This window comes from Mus caroli, unplaced genomic scaffold, assembly GCF_978045245.1.
Source record: "Mus caroli unplaced genomic scaffold, Mus_caroli_1 scaffold_15, whole genome shotgun sequence".
NCBI classification, from domain to species: Eukaryota; Metazoa; Chordata; class Mammalia; order Rodentia; family Muridae; genus Mus; species Mus caroli.
The window spans coordinates 22,490,290-22,503,952 of NW_028227270.1; the positions used below are offsets into that span (position 1 = coordinate 22,490,290).

General features: G+C 42.2%; 1 protein-coding gene and 1 pseudogene across 3 annotated transcripts in view; one reads left to right on the forward strand and one right to left on the reverse strand.

Annotated features, from left to right (window-relative positions):
* Nucleotides 1-2,274: 2,274 nt before the first annotated feature.
* Nucleotides 2,275-4,972, reverse strand: LOC110307643 (small ribosomal subunit protein eS17 pseudogene; annotated as a pseudogene). The gene is made up of 2 exons (XR_015045374.1): nt 4,822-4,972; nt 2,275-3,830 (listed from the first exon to the last, which is right to left on the reverse strand). The product of XR_015045374.1 is annotated as a small ribosomal subunit protein eS17 pseudogene (transcript).
* A 51-nt stretch (nt 4,973-5,023) lies between these two features.
* Nucleotides 5,024-13,663, forward strand: part of Fcho2 (FCH and mu domain containing endocytic adaptor 2) — a 93,881-nt gene continuing 85,241 nt past the window's right edge. The window contains exon 1 of one of the 2 annotated variants that reach the window (XM_021179877.3): nt 5,024-5,344. In XM_021179877.3, coding sequence (XP_021035536.1) covers nt 5,312-5,344 — 33 coding nt within the window. In that variant the 5' untranslated portion in view covers nt 5,024-5,311. Of the gene's footprint in view, nt 5,345-5,706; nt 5,940-13,663 lie in introns of those variants that run through there. The other variant, XM_029468219.2, reaches the window with a different exon arrangement.

Genomic DNA, 13,663 nt, shown 5'->3' on the forward strand with positions numbered 1-13,663 from the left:
TAATTATTACTCTAAACATTTTTCCATTTTTCTATCTCATTCTTTCCTTTGTACAATGTTTTGTTTGTTTGTTTAAGTTACTTTATTTATATGAGTACATTGCAACTGTCTGACACACCGGAAGAGGGTATCAGATCCCATTACAGATGGTTGTGAGCCACCATGTACTTGGTGGGAATTGAACTCAGGACCCCTGAAAGAGTAGTCAGTACTCTTAACCACTGAGTCATCTCTCCAGCCCCCTGTACAACATATTTTTGTGAATATTTTTTGTGTGTCTGTAATTTTAGCTTACTTACCATACCATCTTCTGCCTTTCTACTTAACATTAATGTCTTTATGCTGTCAGTGCCTTTGTGACTCTATAGTTTCTCTTAGTTTTGAGAGCTCTGGTTGGTTCCCTGTGTGGCCACCAGCAGCATAAAGCCTGTCAGGTGTTTATGCTTCTGCCTAAGATAGCAAGGGGAAGGAACCCTCGGGGGAAAATACATCTCATTACAGAGGGAGGGATGCAGCGACATCCAATTGCTGCCGGTCCCAAGTGCACCTGAGAGAGAAGCATGCAGTGGGCTTCTGCCATCAGAGTAAAGGCAGCTGGCCAGAGGTTACAGTTAGCTCTCTTCTGCCCTTTGATCGACTTGTTTCCACCCCTCAGCCCTCACAGTACAGCCTGCCTGGTTACCGTCTGCTAAAGCATTGCTTTTTTTTTGTTTTGCATAAAGTGTTTGCTTTCAAAATGCTTGTTCTTGAGTAGGGGGGAAAAAAAAGCCCCGAGAATTGCAGATTTCTGAGATCTGCTTGTTTCTTTTTTTTTTTTTTTTTTTTTTTTTTTTTTTTTGGTTTTTACGAGACAGGGTTTCTCTGTATAGCCCTGGCTGTCCTGGAGCTCACTTTGTAGACCAGGCTGGCCTCGAACTCAGAAATCCGCCTGCCTCTGCCTCCCGAGTGCTGGGATTAAAGGCGTGCGCCACCACGCCCGGCTTGCTTGTTTCTTGCCTCCTGGGACTTAGCTCTTTTCCCACTTGCTATTTATTGTTGAGCAGGAGTACAGCACCTGCCACAGGATGCCGCCTCGAGGGAAATAGCAGGGAACAGGTCTACTCAAGCTTCCCCTGGGCTGCTGCTCATTTGAGGACTTAGTGAAATACATTTACAGAATTACATCTAGAACAAATAGGAAAATAAATGTGCCTTCCTTTACAGCCACTCCTCTGAAACGAAACTAGCAGTTATGAGGAAATAGGCCTGGCAACTAAATGTTGACTAATGCGCTTTGAGCTATAAAGCTGGGTCAGAAGGCCGTATTCATACTGAGGGATGCATAAGTGGCCATGGTCCATTGCCTAATGCATCAGGCCTTTGAACTTGGACCTAAGCCATATTTTATAAGCCCAAGTAAGCTCATTTTCTGTAAAATTTTCCTTCTATTATTTGCTACCATTCATTAAGTTATGATTTAACAGACAGGAATGCTTTGGGCTGTAATGTCTATGCTTGGGTAAGAATTTAATGGGGAACAACAGCCTCTCCCCAGAAATCAGCATGTTTATGGCAGGTGTAGTGAAAAAAGTGGGAGGCAAATCTGATGAGGACATCTCAAAATGGGAGCCTCGAGCATTGAGCCCTATCCCCAAAAGAGATGAAGCCCACCTTGAATCCTTTGTTCCATTTCATCTTAGTTTTACTACTGGTACTCTGTAACGAGGTGCGCAAACCCAACAGGATTTCCGTGAAAGCATTTAAACTCAGGTGAAAAGCTCAGCCACACAGAACTTCATATTTTTTTCAATTTTTATAGATTTATTTTTTGTTTTTTTGAGACAGGGTTTCTCTGTGTAGCCCTGGCTGTCCTGGAACTCACTCTGTAGACCAGGCTGGCCTTGAACTCAGAAATCCACCTGCCTCTGCCTCTCAAGTGGTGAGATTCAAGGCGCTTGCCATCACTGCCTGGCAGAACTTCATATTTTTATGAACTATGGGATTAGCATCGATTAAAGAATGTGTAAAAGAATGGAGTGACTGCGTATCCAAGGACTCAGCCACCTTGACATGTTTATGACAGGCTTAATGATCCAGCCAGCCACCAAACACTAACTGAGTACCTGTCAGGTGGCCGGCATTCGGTGACAGGAAGCTGTATTTTGTTGTTAGACATGTCAGGCTTAGTGTGTGGAGCAATCATACTCTGAGTGGCTCCCCGCTCAAGGCCTTTCCTCTTCTGTATCCCAGGAAACATCTCCCCTAAGGACAGACAGTGCCTGATGCCACCCACATTCTTCTTATATTATACCATCTTGTCTGAAATCCCGTCACCTTAATCACTGTTTATAAAGCTCTGCCACCTAAAAGCCAGGTAATTACAAGACAATGAACCTCCTGAGCGTCTGAAACACACAAAGGAGTATTTATCTTTATGGCAGACAGCCTTGCTATCTATGTGACCGACAACAGAACTGGGGCCAGGGTAGCAGCTACAGCTACTGTGGACATTCTGCCAAATGGCCAGTGTTGTCACCACAAATTAGAACCTTAAGAGAAGGCAAATCTGGGTTTGACACTACTGGGAGAAAACATGTTTTGTTATTCAAGAACCAAATGCATTCAAACTGAGAGGAAGGATTTGACAAGTTAACCTCCCTCGGCAAGCACTTTAGTGTCTCAAATTTGCCTCAACTCCAAAGCTGCCTGCTTCTGATGGGGGCAGCCATTCCACACCTCCTCTAACAGATTTTTACTGCCATTCACAGTTTAACTTTTACCATGAGGATATAGAGGAAAAGATATTAACGGGTTTTGTTGGGACCTGAATAGCATTGGTCATGGGAGAGGAGACTTATGGTTAGGGGGTCAGGGCTTAATATTAGATCATGATTAACAGAGTCACCTGTGTAGCTTTCCCTTCTAAAAATATATATTTATTTATTTTATGTATATGACTATATTGTAGCTATCTTCAGACACACCAGAAGAGGGCATCAGATCTCATTACAGACGGTTGTGAGCCACCATGTAATTGCTGGGAATTGAACTCATGACCTCTAGAAGAACAACTCTTAACCGCTGAGCCATCTCTCCAGCCCATAGCTTTTCTTTTTAGAGAAAGTGTGTGTGTGTGTGTGTGTGTGTAAGAGAGAGAGAGAGATAGACAGACAGACAAAACAGACAGACAAAGACATAGACACACACTGAGATATGGTCATTTAACGCCTAGAATTTCAGGATCCTTTCTTTTTTTGTTTGTTTTGTTTTGAGGTTTATTAAAACAGCTTCAATTGGTGTTTGAAATTCATCGAAACCGTAGGCTGAGTGACCTGAAGGTTAGAGAGACTGCCAAGTCCAGAAGCTTCGGCATCTCCTTGGTGTCAGGATCCACCTCAGTGATATGATCTAGGGCTGAGACCTCAGGAACATAATTCTCTCCTCTCTCTCTCTCTCTCTCTCTCTCACTTTGCAGCTTGATAGAGCTGCCTCTCATAGGACCTCTCTGAATGGGCTTCATCAGATGGGTCACATAGCCGGCTATCTTGTTCCGAAGTTTCTAGCTGGGGATAATGGAGGTCTCCTCCCACAGGTGCTTGTTGCTGTGGAAGCCATTACCCAGGCGTGTGTAGTACTTCTCGATGATGACCTGGGCCGCCTTCTTCACAGTCTTGGTGTGAACTCAGCCCATGTTGGCGGGTCTCAGTAAAAAAGGAAACTCCAGGATTCTCTCTTGCACTAAGCCTGGTGATATTAGGAATCCAGTACCAGCCGCTTTTGCAGGGTGAGCTTTCTTACTCCTTTTGTTAGAATTTTCTTCTATCTTAAGCACCAAGGATAGTATAACTGGGCTGATGGTTTACAAAACAAAAGCAAATATTTATTTTAAATGGAAGAGTTAACATATACAAGAAAAACAAAAACAAACAAACAAAGGAGAGATTGCTCAGTGGTTACTAGTATTACTGCTCTTGGAGAGGACCCTGATTCAATTCCAAAGTCCACAGGGTGATTCACAACTTGCTGTATCTTCAGTTTCAGAGGATCCCACACCCTCTTCTGATCTTATTGGGCACTAGGCACACACATGGAATTCATACCTAACATGCAGGCAAATCACTCATACACATAAACCTTTTAAAATAGTATATGGAAATAGCATCTTTCCATCATTCAACCTCAAATATTAACTTGTATGGCCAATCTTGCTCCTCCTATACCCTAGTCTTCTGCCCTGCTTCCACGAAATACTCCTGAGCAGATGCTAGATGTCTTAGCTTTACGTAAATATTTCTGAAAGATATTCTTATAAAGGCACAACCTTTATCTGGTTATCTTTTGCTATCGACTATATAAAAGATACATGAAAGCGTTTACATTACATCGTTTGGGGAGGCAAATAATTTCCTTTGAAGAAAGTGCTATACTGTCCATGTTTGAAAACGATCTTAGGAGGTGCGGTGTTCATACTGTGGTTAAAACTACACTAAATCATCTCTGGAGCTTGACTTCAAACTTGCAGATTTTTGACTTAGCTTAATGAACTTGGGACCTCTAAAGTTTTTTAAACTTTTGGAAAGAAAGGCATGGCGAGGGATTTCTTTTCCCCATCAGGCATGTTAAAACTTGTGTCCTTTCCTCCTGAGTGTACAAACTGGTAAGATTACCACCATGGGCTTTGTGAACAGGCCTGGAAGAGTCGCGTTTCGGGTCACGCCTGCTCTCGGCAGGCGGTCCAGGCCGGCTGGCTCCCTTGTGACCGACTGCACTGCCTGAGTCTTGCAGGCGACACTGGGCGTTCCCTCCCTTTCCGGCCTTGGACAGTTTTGTTTTGGACCTTACTTCCCAGTCAAGGAGAGGCTCCCTGTTGACCAAAGGTTTCCCAGTCTCCTTGGGGTGGCCGGCTGCCAAGTTTCCTTAGTCCCAGTCTGCCAGGACCTGGGACTGTTGGAGATCCTCGAAGGCCCGGACACGGGACGCGAGTGGGCGTGGCCCTATTAGCTCCGCCCCCGGGCCTGCGGGTCGCTCGACTCCCACCAGCCCCGGAGGCTCGCGCAGACTAAGCTCTGTACCATTCCTTGCGAACGCTCGGACCCGGACAGGCTGAGCGCACGCGCACTGGGGAGCGACAGCAGGCGCTCGCCCGGCGGTGGTGGCGGCGGCGGCGGCTGCCGCTAGGTGGCGCATGCGCCCTGGAGGGCGCGGGCGGTCTCTGGGAAGAAGGCGGCGGCGGCGAGAGGCGGGGGCGCCGTAGGGGCCGGTCCGTGTTTACACAGCGGCGGGCGGGTGCGGACGCGGAACCCGGCGCGGCGGCGGCGGCGGCGGCGGCACGATGGTCATGGCGCATTTCGTGGAGAATTTCTGGGTGAGCGGAGGGTGTTGGGGACGCCGCGGGCTTCGGTTTCTCCCCGCGGCCTGCGTGCGCGGCGGGCGGCGGCTCCTCGGGCGGCCGAGCGAGAGTCCACGGCCCCGGGGTTGCCCGGTCGAGCTCCCGCGGGCCACGGCTCTCCGGCCACCCGCGTCCTCCGGGTCGGCCACTGTGCGCGGCGCCCGGGCTGGCAGCGCGGCCCGGGAGTCTCGGCGGGGACTCCAGAGGGCCGGCGGCGCCGGGCGGGGACAAAGCGCCGACGGGGCGTGCGTGCGCGGCGTCCGGCGCGGGGAGCCGGGCACCCGGCCGGTCGGCTTCCCGCGGCGCAGGCCCGGGACCCCGCGCAGAGTCCGTGCACGGCCGGGCGGGCTCGGCACTTCCTCTCGGCCGCGCGGCTGGGCTGGTGGGGGCTGCGCCCAGGACTTTGCCTTCAGGCCTGCTCACAAAGCCCGTGGAAGTTGGGTTTCGTGGACCTTCCTCGGGCTCCCCACACCCCTCTAGTCTCCTCGCCGTGTGATTTCGTGCAGTTGCTGTTAGCCGATCGTGGCAAGTACGCTTCTGCCATGAACGGGAAAGTTACGTGTTTACTCAGGTATCTTGGCCGAACTTGGGTTTTCGTGGCCCGACAGTTGCAAATACGGCCCCACTTTCATTTGGGTAAGGTGTTGAAAGGAGTCAGCTTTCAGTCGTGCCAGCTACTGCTAGCTGAGATTCTTAATTCAGTCTCAAGCACGGGCTTGAATACAATCAGTTCATGGTTATTTGTTTTGAATGTTAACTCGCTTTTCGCAATCATCTGTACTCCGTGGTGTTTTTAAAGAGCGGTTTTATTGAGGTTCTCTTTCTGTGTATACAGTGCATGCATTTAAAGTGTATACTGTGAAGAGTTCCTCATTTTTTTTTTTTTTTTTGTGCAAACATCACCACAGTCAATTTTAGAACAATTTCATAACCTCAGAAAGAATCCCTTACCGGTTTAGGAGTCATTCCCAGTTTACCCCTTGTCTCAGTCCCTAGGCAACCGATCTGCTTCTACAGTTCTGTCCTTTCTGGACCCAGCATTTAAACGGCTCTCTGATGACTATTTCACTTACCATAATATCTTCGAAGGTAGTCCACGAGATAATACATGTTAGTATTTCATTCCTTTTTATGATCAAATAATATTCCATTCCCTTTTTTACTTACCTATTCATTGGTGATGAATATATGGTACCTATCGCAACTTCTCTTTTATTATGAGTAATATTGCAATGAACACTATACAAGTTTGTCAGAGCATGTGTTTTTCTTTGTAGAATGGAATTTACTGGATCACGTGTTTAACTCTGTATTTGCACATGGTTAGCCAAAGGGCCAAGAAGCAGATGTAGTACTAGTTCAGTCAACTGCTAGACTGTTCCTCAGAGTAGATGCACACTCACTAACACCTGCTGTCTTTTGTTACTATGAAGGTGGACATGAAGTAGCAGCTTGTGCTTTTGATTTGCATTTTTCTGTGGCTAATGGTGTCAAACATTTTTTTTTTTTTTTTTGCCCATTTTAAGTATTTTTCTTTGGAAAACTGTAGACCCATTGTCAGTTTTAAAATTTGATTATTTTTATTGCCTTTTTGTTATTGAATCCTTTTCATAGTCTGGATAATCCTCTCAAACCTTGTGCCTACACACTTATTTAAAGGCAGTTTCCTGGCCTTCTGATCCTCCTGTCTCTGCCTACAGACTGCTGGGAATACAGGTAGGTGTGTGTCATTTCTATTAGCCCTGGATGCAATTTTTTTTTTTTTTTTTTTTTTTTTTTTTTTTTTTTTTGAGATAGGGTCTATTTACATAGCCCTGGCTGTCCTGGAACACACTGTGTAGACCAGGTTGTTTTTAGCTCAGATTGCCTGCTTCTGCTTCCCAGGCACACCATGCCAGACCTTCAGATACATATACCCATATACTTAGATACGTATCCCTTCCCTCCCTCCCTCCCTGCAACATACAAACTTTATTTACTAAAAGTAAAGGGTAAAATAAAACAGGCACTTGTATTAAGAAAAAAAAAAAAACACTACAAGAAAATGTGTTTTCAGTAACTTAAAAGACCCTCCTCGCAGTGTATTTAACTGAACGCTCGTTGATAAGAGTATAGCTCCTGCACAGGTATAGATGAAAGATTTGTGCGTTTTTCAAGTATTCACTGAATACTACCTTATATACACATACACATTAAATGTGAAAAAGATTGGATGACCCCAGCTATACTTAAATGTGTGTGTGTGTTTGTGTGTGTGTTGGAAAAGGTGTCTAAAGAGAATGTGCAGTTTTGACTCCTGAATGGTGTACTGAACCCATCCTAGATTCTGTTGAACACCAAGGCTCCTCCACTCCTGTTCAGACATCAGATGAGGTTTTGTATTTGTTTAGAGAATTCTCTGTGTAACATGACTGCCAGAACCCATAGTCCTTGCCTGACTGCAGGCATGGAGGGAGCAGGAAACCAGAGGCGCTCCATGACCATCTGATGGGCATCTCAGTGACTTTAGAGGATGCACAGATACACGGTGTGGAGATAATGTCTCCCTCCAGAAGACTGCCTTTTTATTGACAACTTCTTTTGAAGTCCAGTTTGTAATTGGATACAATCTTGAAGTCCAACTCCCCACTCTTCTGTCACCACTGCTTTTGTTATCCTGAGGCTTGTGCTAGCTAACCTAATGTACTTCTGTTTTCTTAGAAGACTTCACAGTTTTAGTTCATCTGCTTCCTTCTGTCATCTATCTGAACATAATCCTGTGTGTCAGGATTATGTGTGCAAGTGCATGGCCAGTTTCTTTCTTTTCTTTTCTTTTCTTTTTAGATTTATTTATTTATTTATTTATTAATTATATGTAAGTACAATGTCTTCAGACATCCCAAAAGAGGGCATCAGATCTCATTACAGATGGTTGTGAGCCACCATGTGGTTGCTGGGATTTGAACTCACAACCTTTGGAAGAGCAGTTGGTGCTCTTAACCACTGAACCATCTCTCCAGCCCCCGCCAGTTTTTCTTTCTTTCTTTCTTTTTTGGTTTTTGGTTTTTCGAGACAGGGTTTCTCTGTGTAGCCCTGGCTCTCCTGGAACTCACTTTGTACACCAGGCTGGCCTTGAACTCAGAAATCTGCCTGCCTCTGCCTCACAAGTGCTGGGATTAAAGGCATGCGCCACCACTGCCTGGCCTAGTTTTTTTTTTTTTTTTTTTTTAAAGATTTATTTATTTATTTATTATATGTAAGTACACTGTAGCTGTCTTCAGACACTCCAGAAGAGGGCGCCAGATCTCGTTACGGATGGTTGTGAGCCACCATGTGGTTGCTGGGATTTGAACTCTGGACCTTCGGAAGAGCAGTCGGGTGCTCTTACCCACTGAGCCATCTCACCAGCCCCTAGTTTCTTTTTTAAAGGGTCTTTCTTCATTGGGTTTTGGTGACACTTTTTTCAAATATCACTTCACCATGAATGTATGGATTTATTTTTGGATTTTCAATTTTATTCCATTGCCTTATTATATGTCAGCAGCTACTATACTATTTAATACAGATTTGTATAATGAGCCAGGAAATATACAAGTCCTATGTGTTTTTTTTTGTTGTTGTTGTTGTTTTTTCAAAAAAAGATTTTGGCTATTGGGGGGTCCCTTTATTTGCATATGAATTTTAGGATTACTCCATACACTTTAGACTTAAGGGAAACTTAGAACACTGTTGTAAAGATTGCCTAGGGATTGATGTTCTTAGGCCAGGTGCAGATGGCAAAGCTGGTTATGACTTGTATCTGGAAGCCTGATCCCCAGGACTTGTATAGTAGGAGAAAGACTCCTGCACGTGCCCTGTTAGCCTTGGCAGGTAGACATCCCTACACATCTCATAAATAAACACATGGAATTACAAAAGAAAAGCTTTTTTTTGTGTGTGTGTATTTTGGATATGCTAATATTTTTAAGTTTATTAACAATTTTAAATTGTTTTTTCCTGTTTCAGAGTTGTTCTGTCAGTTGAACATTTAGAATAGCCTTGCTTTTGCCTATTTCAAAATACACGTTTCTGGATTTTTTTTTTTACATATTTTTCATGCCTTTTGTTTGACTGAATTAATAGAGGAACAAGAATAATTTGAATATCTGAAATCTAATTTATGTTTCAGTCTTTGCCTTCATTTTTACCATTAGGAACAAATAGGAAAATATATTAAAAATAAGTTGAGGTTTATTTCCTAGTCTGGAATTGGGGCTCTAAGAGCATGGAAGGCTCTCAGGAGGCAACAAGGAGCTGGAGAGCTAGGAACTGTAACTAAGCAAGCAGCTTAGGAGGGGCTCATAGTCTCTGCCTTAAACATCTTACAGATTTACGTAGTTTAGGGTCATTTATGAAATAATTCTGTAGAGTAGAGAATTGTATATTTATTCCCTCCAGATTTCACAGTGTCAAAGATTTCAAAGCTTGTCAAAGTTCAAAGCATATTGTACATGGTAAATAGATACATGTTTACATACACACGCATTTTGTTCAAAAACAAAACAAAACAAAAACTCGTCAAGGTGAGGTAATGGGAAACGTTGAAGTTTAAGTCTCTAATCAAACAACATATGAACGGTGTTCTCCTTCATGTCTGTAAAGACAGACCTTTCTACTGTGGCCTGTGGTAGAGGAAAGCTTGACTCAGTGAAACACAGTGGAAGCTCTTGTGAGAGCGGCACATCCTCCCTTTTCTTTATGGTTCTTCCTCAGTGAAACTGCTGCGTTAAACATTCCTAATACTGCACTGTAAAGAAAAACGCACGCTCAAGACTCCTACAGAACAGATGTTTTGTTGCTGATAAGTCTGGTGCCCTAAAGCTTAGTGCTATTGATAATCCAGCTGAAATATTTCCCTGTTAATCCACAGCAGTATTCTTAATATGTAAAAACAAACGTCAGTGCTTTAACAGACTACATAGCTCTAAAGGCCATTGTCTGGGATTGAGCTGTCTCTCGCTGAGTCTTGCTTAGAGAAAGAGTTAAGTACTAGCTTATAATACTGACATTATCTGTAAGAGCACCGCACTGTAGTAATTAAAATGACTTTTTATATATACCTAGATTGTTCATCAGTAAAAACATAAAAGAAGTCATTTCACAGATAATAATTAAAAGAAAAATAAGCATGACAGACTTCTATTTAATACTTTATGACTATTATTTTCCATATGACATACCACGGATTCCTTAGTGTATGTCACTTTAGGATAAACTGAAGTTTTGAGTTAGGTGGCTTTCTCTAGATGGCGTTTCAGTCAGCACATCAAAAGGTAGCAAACACATGACTAGGTATTTGAATCCTGAAGCCTTTCCTTTTTAATCTTACTGTTTAGCCTGTAAATAGTCTCATTTCATTTACTGCTTCATTTGTATCATATTTTAGTCTTAAATTAAGTTGAAGCACTTGGTTATCCAGTTTGATCTGTAGTTATGTGGGTAAATCTGTAGGATTAAAATGCTTTTAGAAACTCTGTATTATTCTGTCAATAGGACTTTGGAGTGTAAAACATTTTTTGTTTGTCAATTTTAAATCTGGTATTTTAGATGAGAGATTAATAATACATTTTGGTGTTTTTTTTTTTTTTTTTTTTAATTCAGGTGGAAAATTTGAAACTGTATCTTTAGAAAAGTATTTGATATGACCAGAAACACAAAGTAGAAGCTTATCTTTTATTAGTTTAAAGTTCTAAATAGGGCTGGAGAGTTAGCTCAGAGAGATGCTCTTCCAAAGGTCCTGAGTTCAATTCCCAGTAGTCACATGGTGGCTCACAACCATCTGTAATGGGATCCCATGCCCTCTTCTGGGGTGTCTGAAGACAGCTACAGTGTACTCATGTACATTAAATAAATAATAATAAAAAAGTTATAAATATTGTAATTTGGTATTCTTGCTTAGAATATGATCCCATCAGATGGTGCACTACATTTAAATATGTGTATACATATGTGGACATATGTGTAGAAATATTTACTATGTACTAACAGACTTGTACATTGTTTTATATCTATTGATACTCCAAAGGTACCAAAAAAGACTAAAATATAAAATCTCCCTCTTTCTTTGTCTAGTTCTTCCTAAAGGCAGTTACTTATTTCTTTTTAGCATCCAAAAGAACCTGTATATATACAAGCATAAACATTCACAAAGGGAAATGTCGTAGGGTATAACTGTAAAAGTAGTTAGCCATACCCTGGTTGTTTTTATTAACAAACAGTATCCAGCTATAGATTCAATTAAGTTAGTTGAATTAAGTCAGCTACTGATTCTATTAAGTAAGTTATTGTATTAGTAGACATTCTAAAAGTATAGTTTTTGTTGTTCTTGTTGTTTTTAACATTTTTGGTTTTTTGAGACAGGATTTCTCTGTGTAGGCCTGGCTGTCCTGGAACTTGCTCTGTAGTTGGCTTTGAACTCAGAGAGCCACCTGCCTCTGCCTCTCAAGGGCTGGGAGTAAAGGCATGATATCCTTAGACTTGGGTTTTGAGGTTTTGTATTTCAGTATTGTTGTCTACGGAAAGCTTTACAACTTAGTTATAAACTGTTGGCAGTTTTATCAAACACGTGTCATTTCTGTGTCACAGTCCAGTGATGGCATCCCTTGGAATATTTAGATCCTTTGCTTTTTGTCTACTGCTTCTATTTTTATTTATTTTTGAGGCAGTTTCTCTGGGTAGCCTTGGCTGTAGAACTTGCTTTGTAGTCCAGGCTGGCCTTGAACACAGAGATCTGTCTGCCTCTGCCTCCCCAGTACTGGCATTAAAGTTGTGTGCTACCACTGCCTAGCTTGTCTGTTGATTATAAATCTACATGATGATATTATTTTGTTTGCTAATGGTTGACTAAAAGAATATTTTTATTTTGACAGGAAAAATGGTTTGAAAAGCAGTGTAAGTTAAAAAACCCACAAAAATCTAAAGTTAAATAATACATTCTTAAATATATAAACCTGTTGAAGTCCATTAAAATGTTGGGCTCAAAATATTTTTCTTCATAGATAAAAATGGATGTTCAAAATATAAAAGTGTTTATATTACTACAAATATAACATTTTTATTTGTTGTATGTATGGCTAAATACTTGATGTTTACAAGCTAAGAGTTTATTAGAAATTACTTCAACTGGATTGAAGTTCCTGTTTCCTGTTTTTTTGGTAAGCTGTTGAAAACTTAGATTTCCGATCCTGTGTTATTTGCTTATAGTTTTGCTTTCATATCCAACACACATATTTAATTCCTCATTTTCTTTTTTTTTTTAATATTTTTTATTAGGTATTTTCCTCAATTACATTTCCAATGCTATCCCAAAAGTCCCCCATACCCTCCCCCTCACTCCCCTACCCACCCATTCCCACTTTTTGGCCCTGGCGTTCCCCTGTACTGGGGCATATAAAGTTTGCAAGTCCAATGGGCCTCTCTTTCCAGTGATGGCCGAGTAGACCATCTTTTGATACATATGCAGCTAGAGTCAAGAGCTCCGGGGTACTGGTTAGTTCATCATGTTGTTCCACCTATAGGGTTACAGATCCCTTTAGCTCCTTGGGTACTTTCTCTAGCTCCTCCATTGGGGGCCCTGTGATCCATCCAATAGCTGACTGTGAGCATCCACTTCTGTGTTTGCTAGGCCCCGGCATAGTCTCACATTCCTCATTTTCATTCAAGGAAAATAAAAACTTAAGCCATAAATATGGTAGTTTTTAAACTTAGATTATTGGTCTTTATTTTACAGATTAAATGGACATTTTTTGGTATTTCCTTTGTGATGATTTGATTATGTGGAACTTACAGGGTTAAATAGTACAAAGACTTTTGTATGATTCTTTTTTTTTTTTTTTTTTTAAAGATTTTATTTATTATATGTAAGTACACTGTAGCTGTCTTCAGACACTCCAGAAGAGGGCGCCAGATCTCGTTGCGGATGGTTGTGAGCCACCATGTGGTTGCTGGGATTTGAACTCTGGACCTTCGGAAGAGCAGTCGGGTGCTCTTACCCACTGAGCCATCTCACCAGCCCTGTATGATTCTTTTAATCTCTTCAGTTGGAGTTAAAACAATAGCCTGTTTCTTTTCTTAAATCTTTATTTAAGGAAATAAAAATTTTGGGGTTGAGAGATGGCTCAGCAGTTCAGAGCACTGGCTGATGTCTTGAGGACTGAGGTTCAATTCCTAGCACCTACATGATAGCTCTTAATTCTGTAACTCCAGTTTCAGGGTACTTGACACCCTCACACAGACATACATGCAGACAAAATACCAGTGCACATAAAATAAAAATAC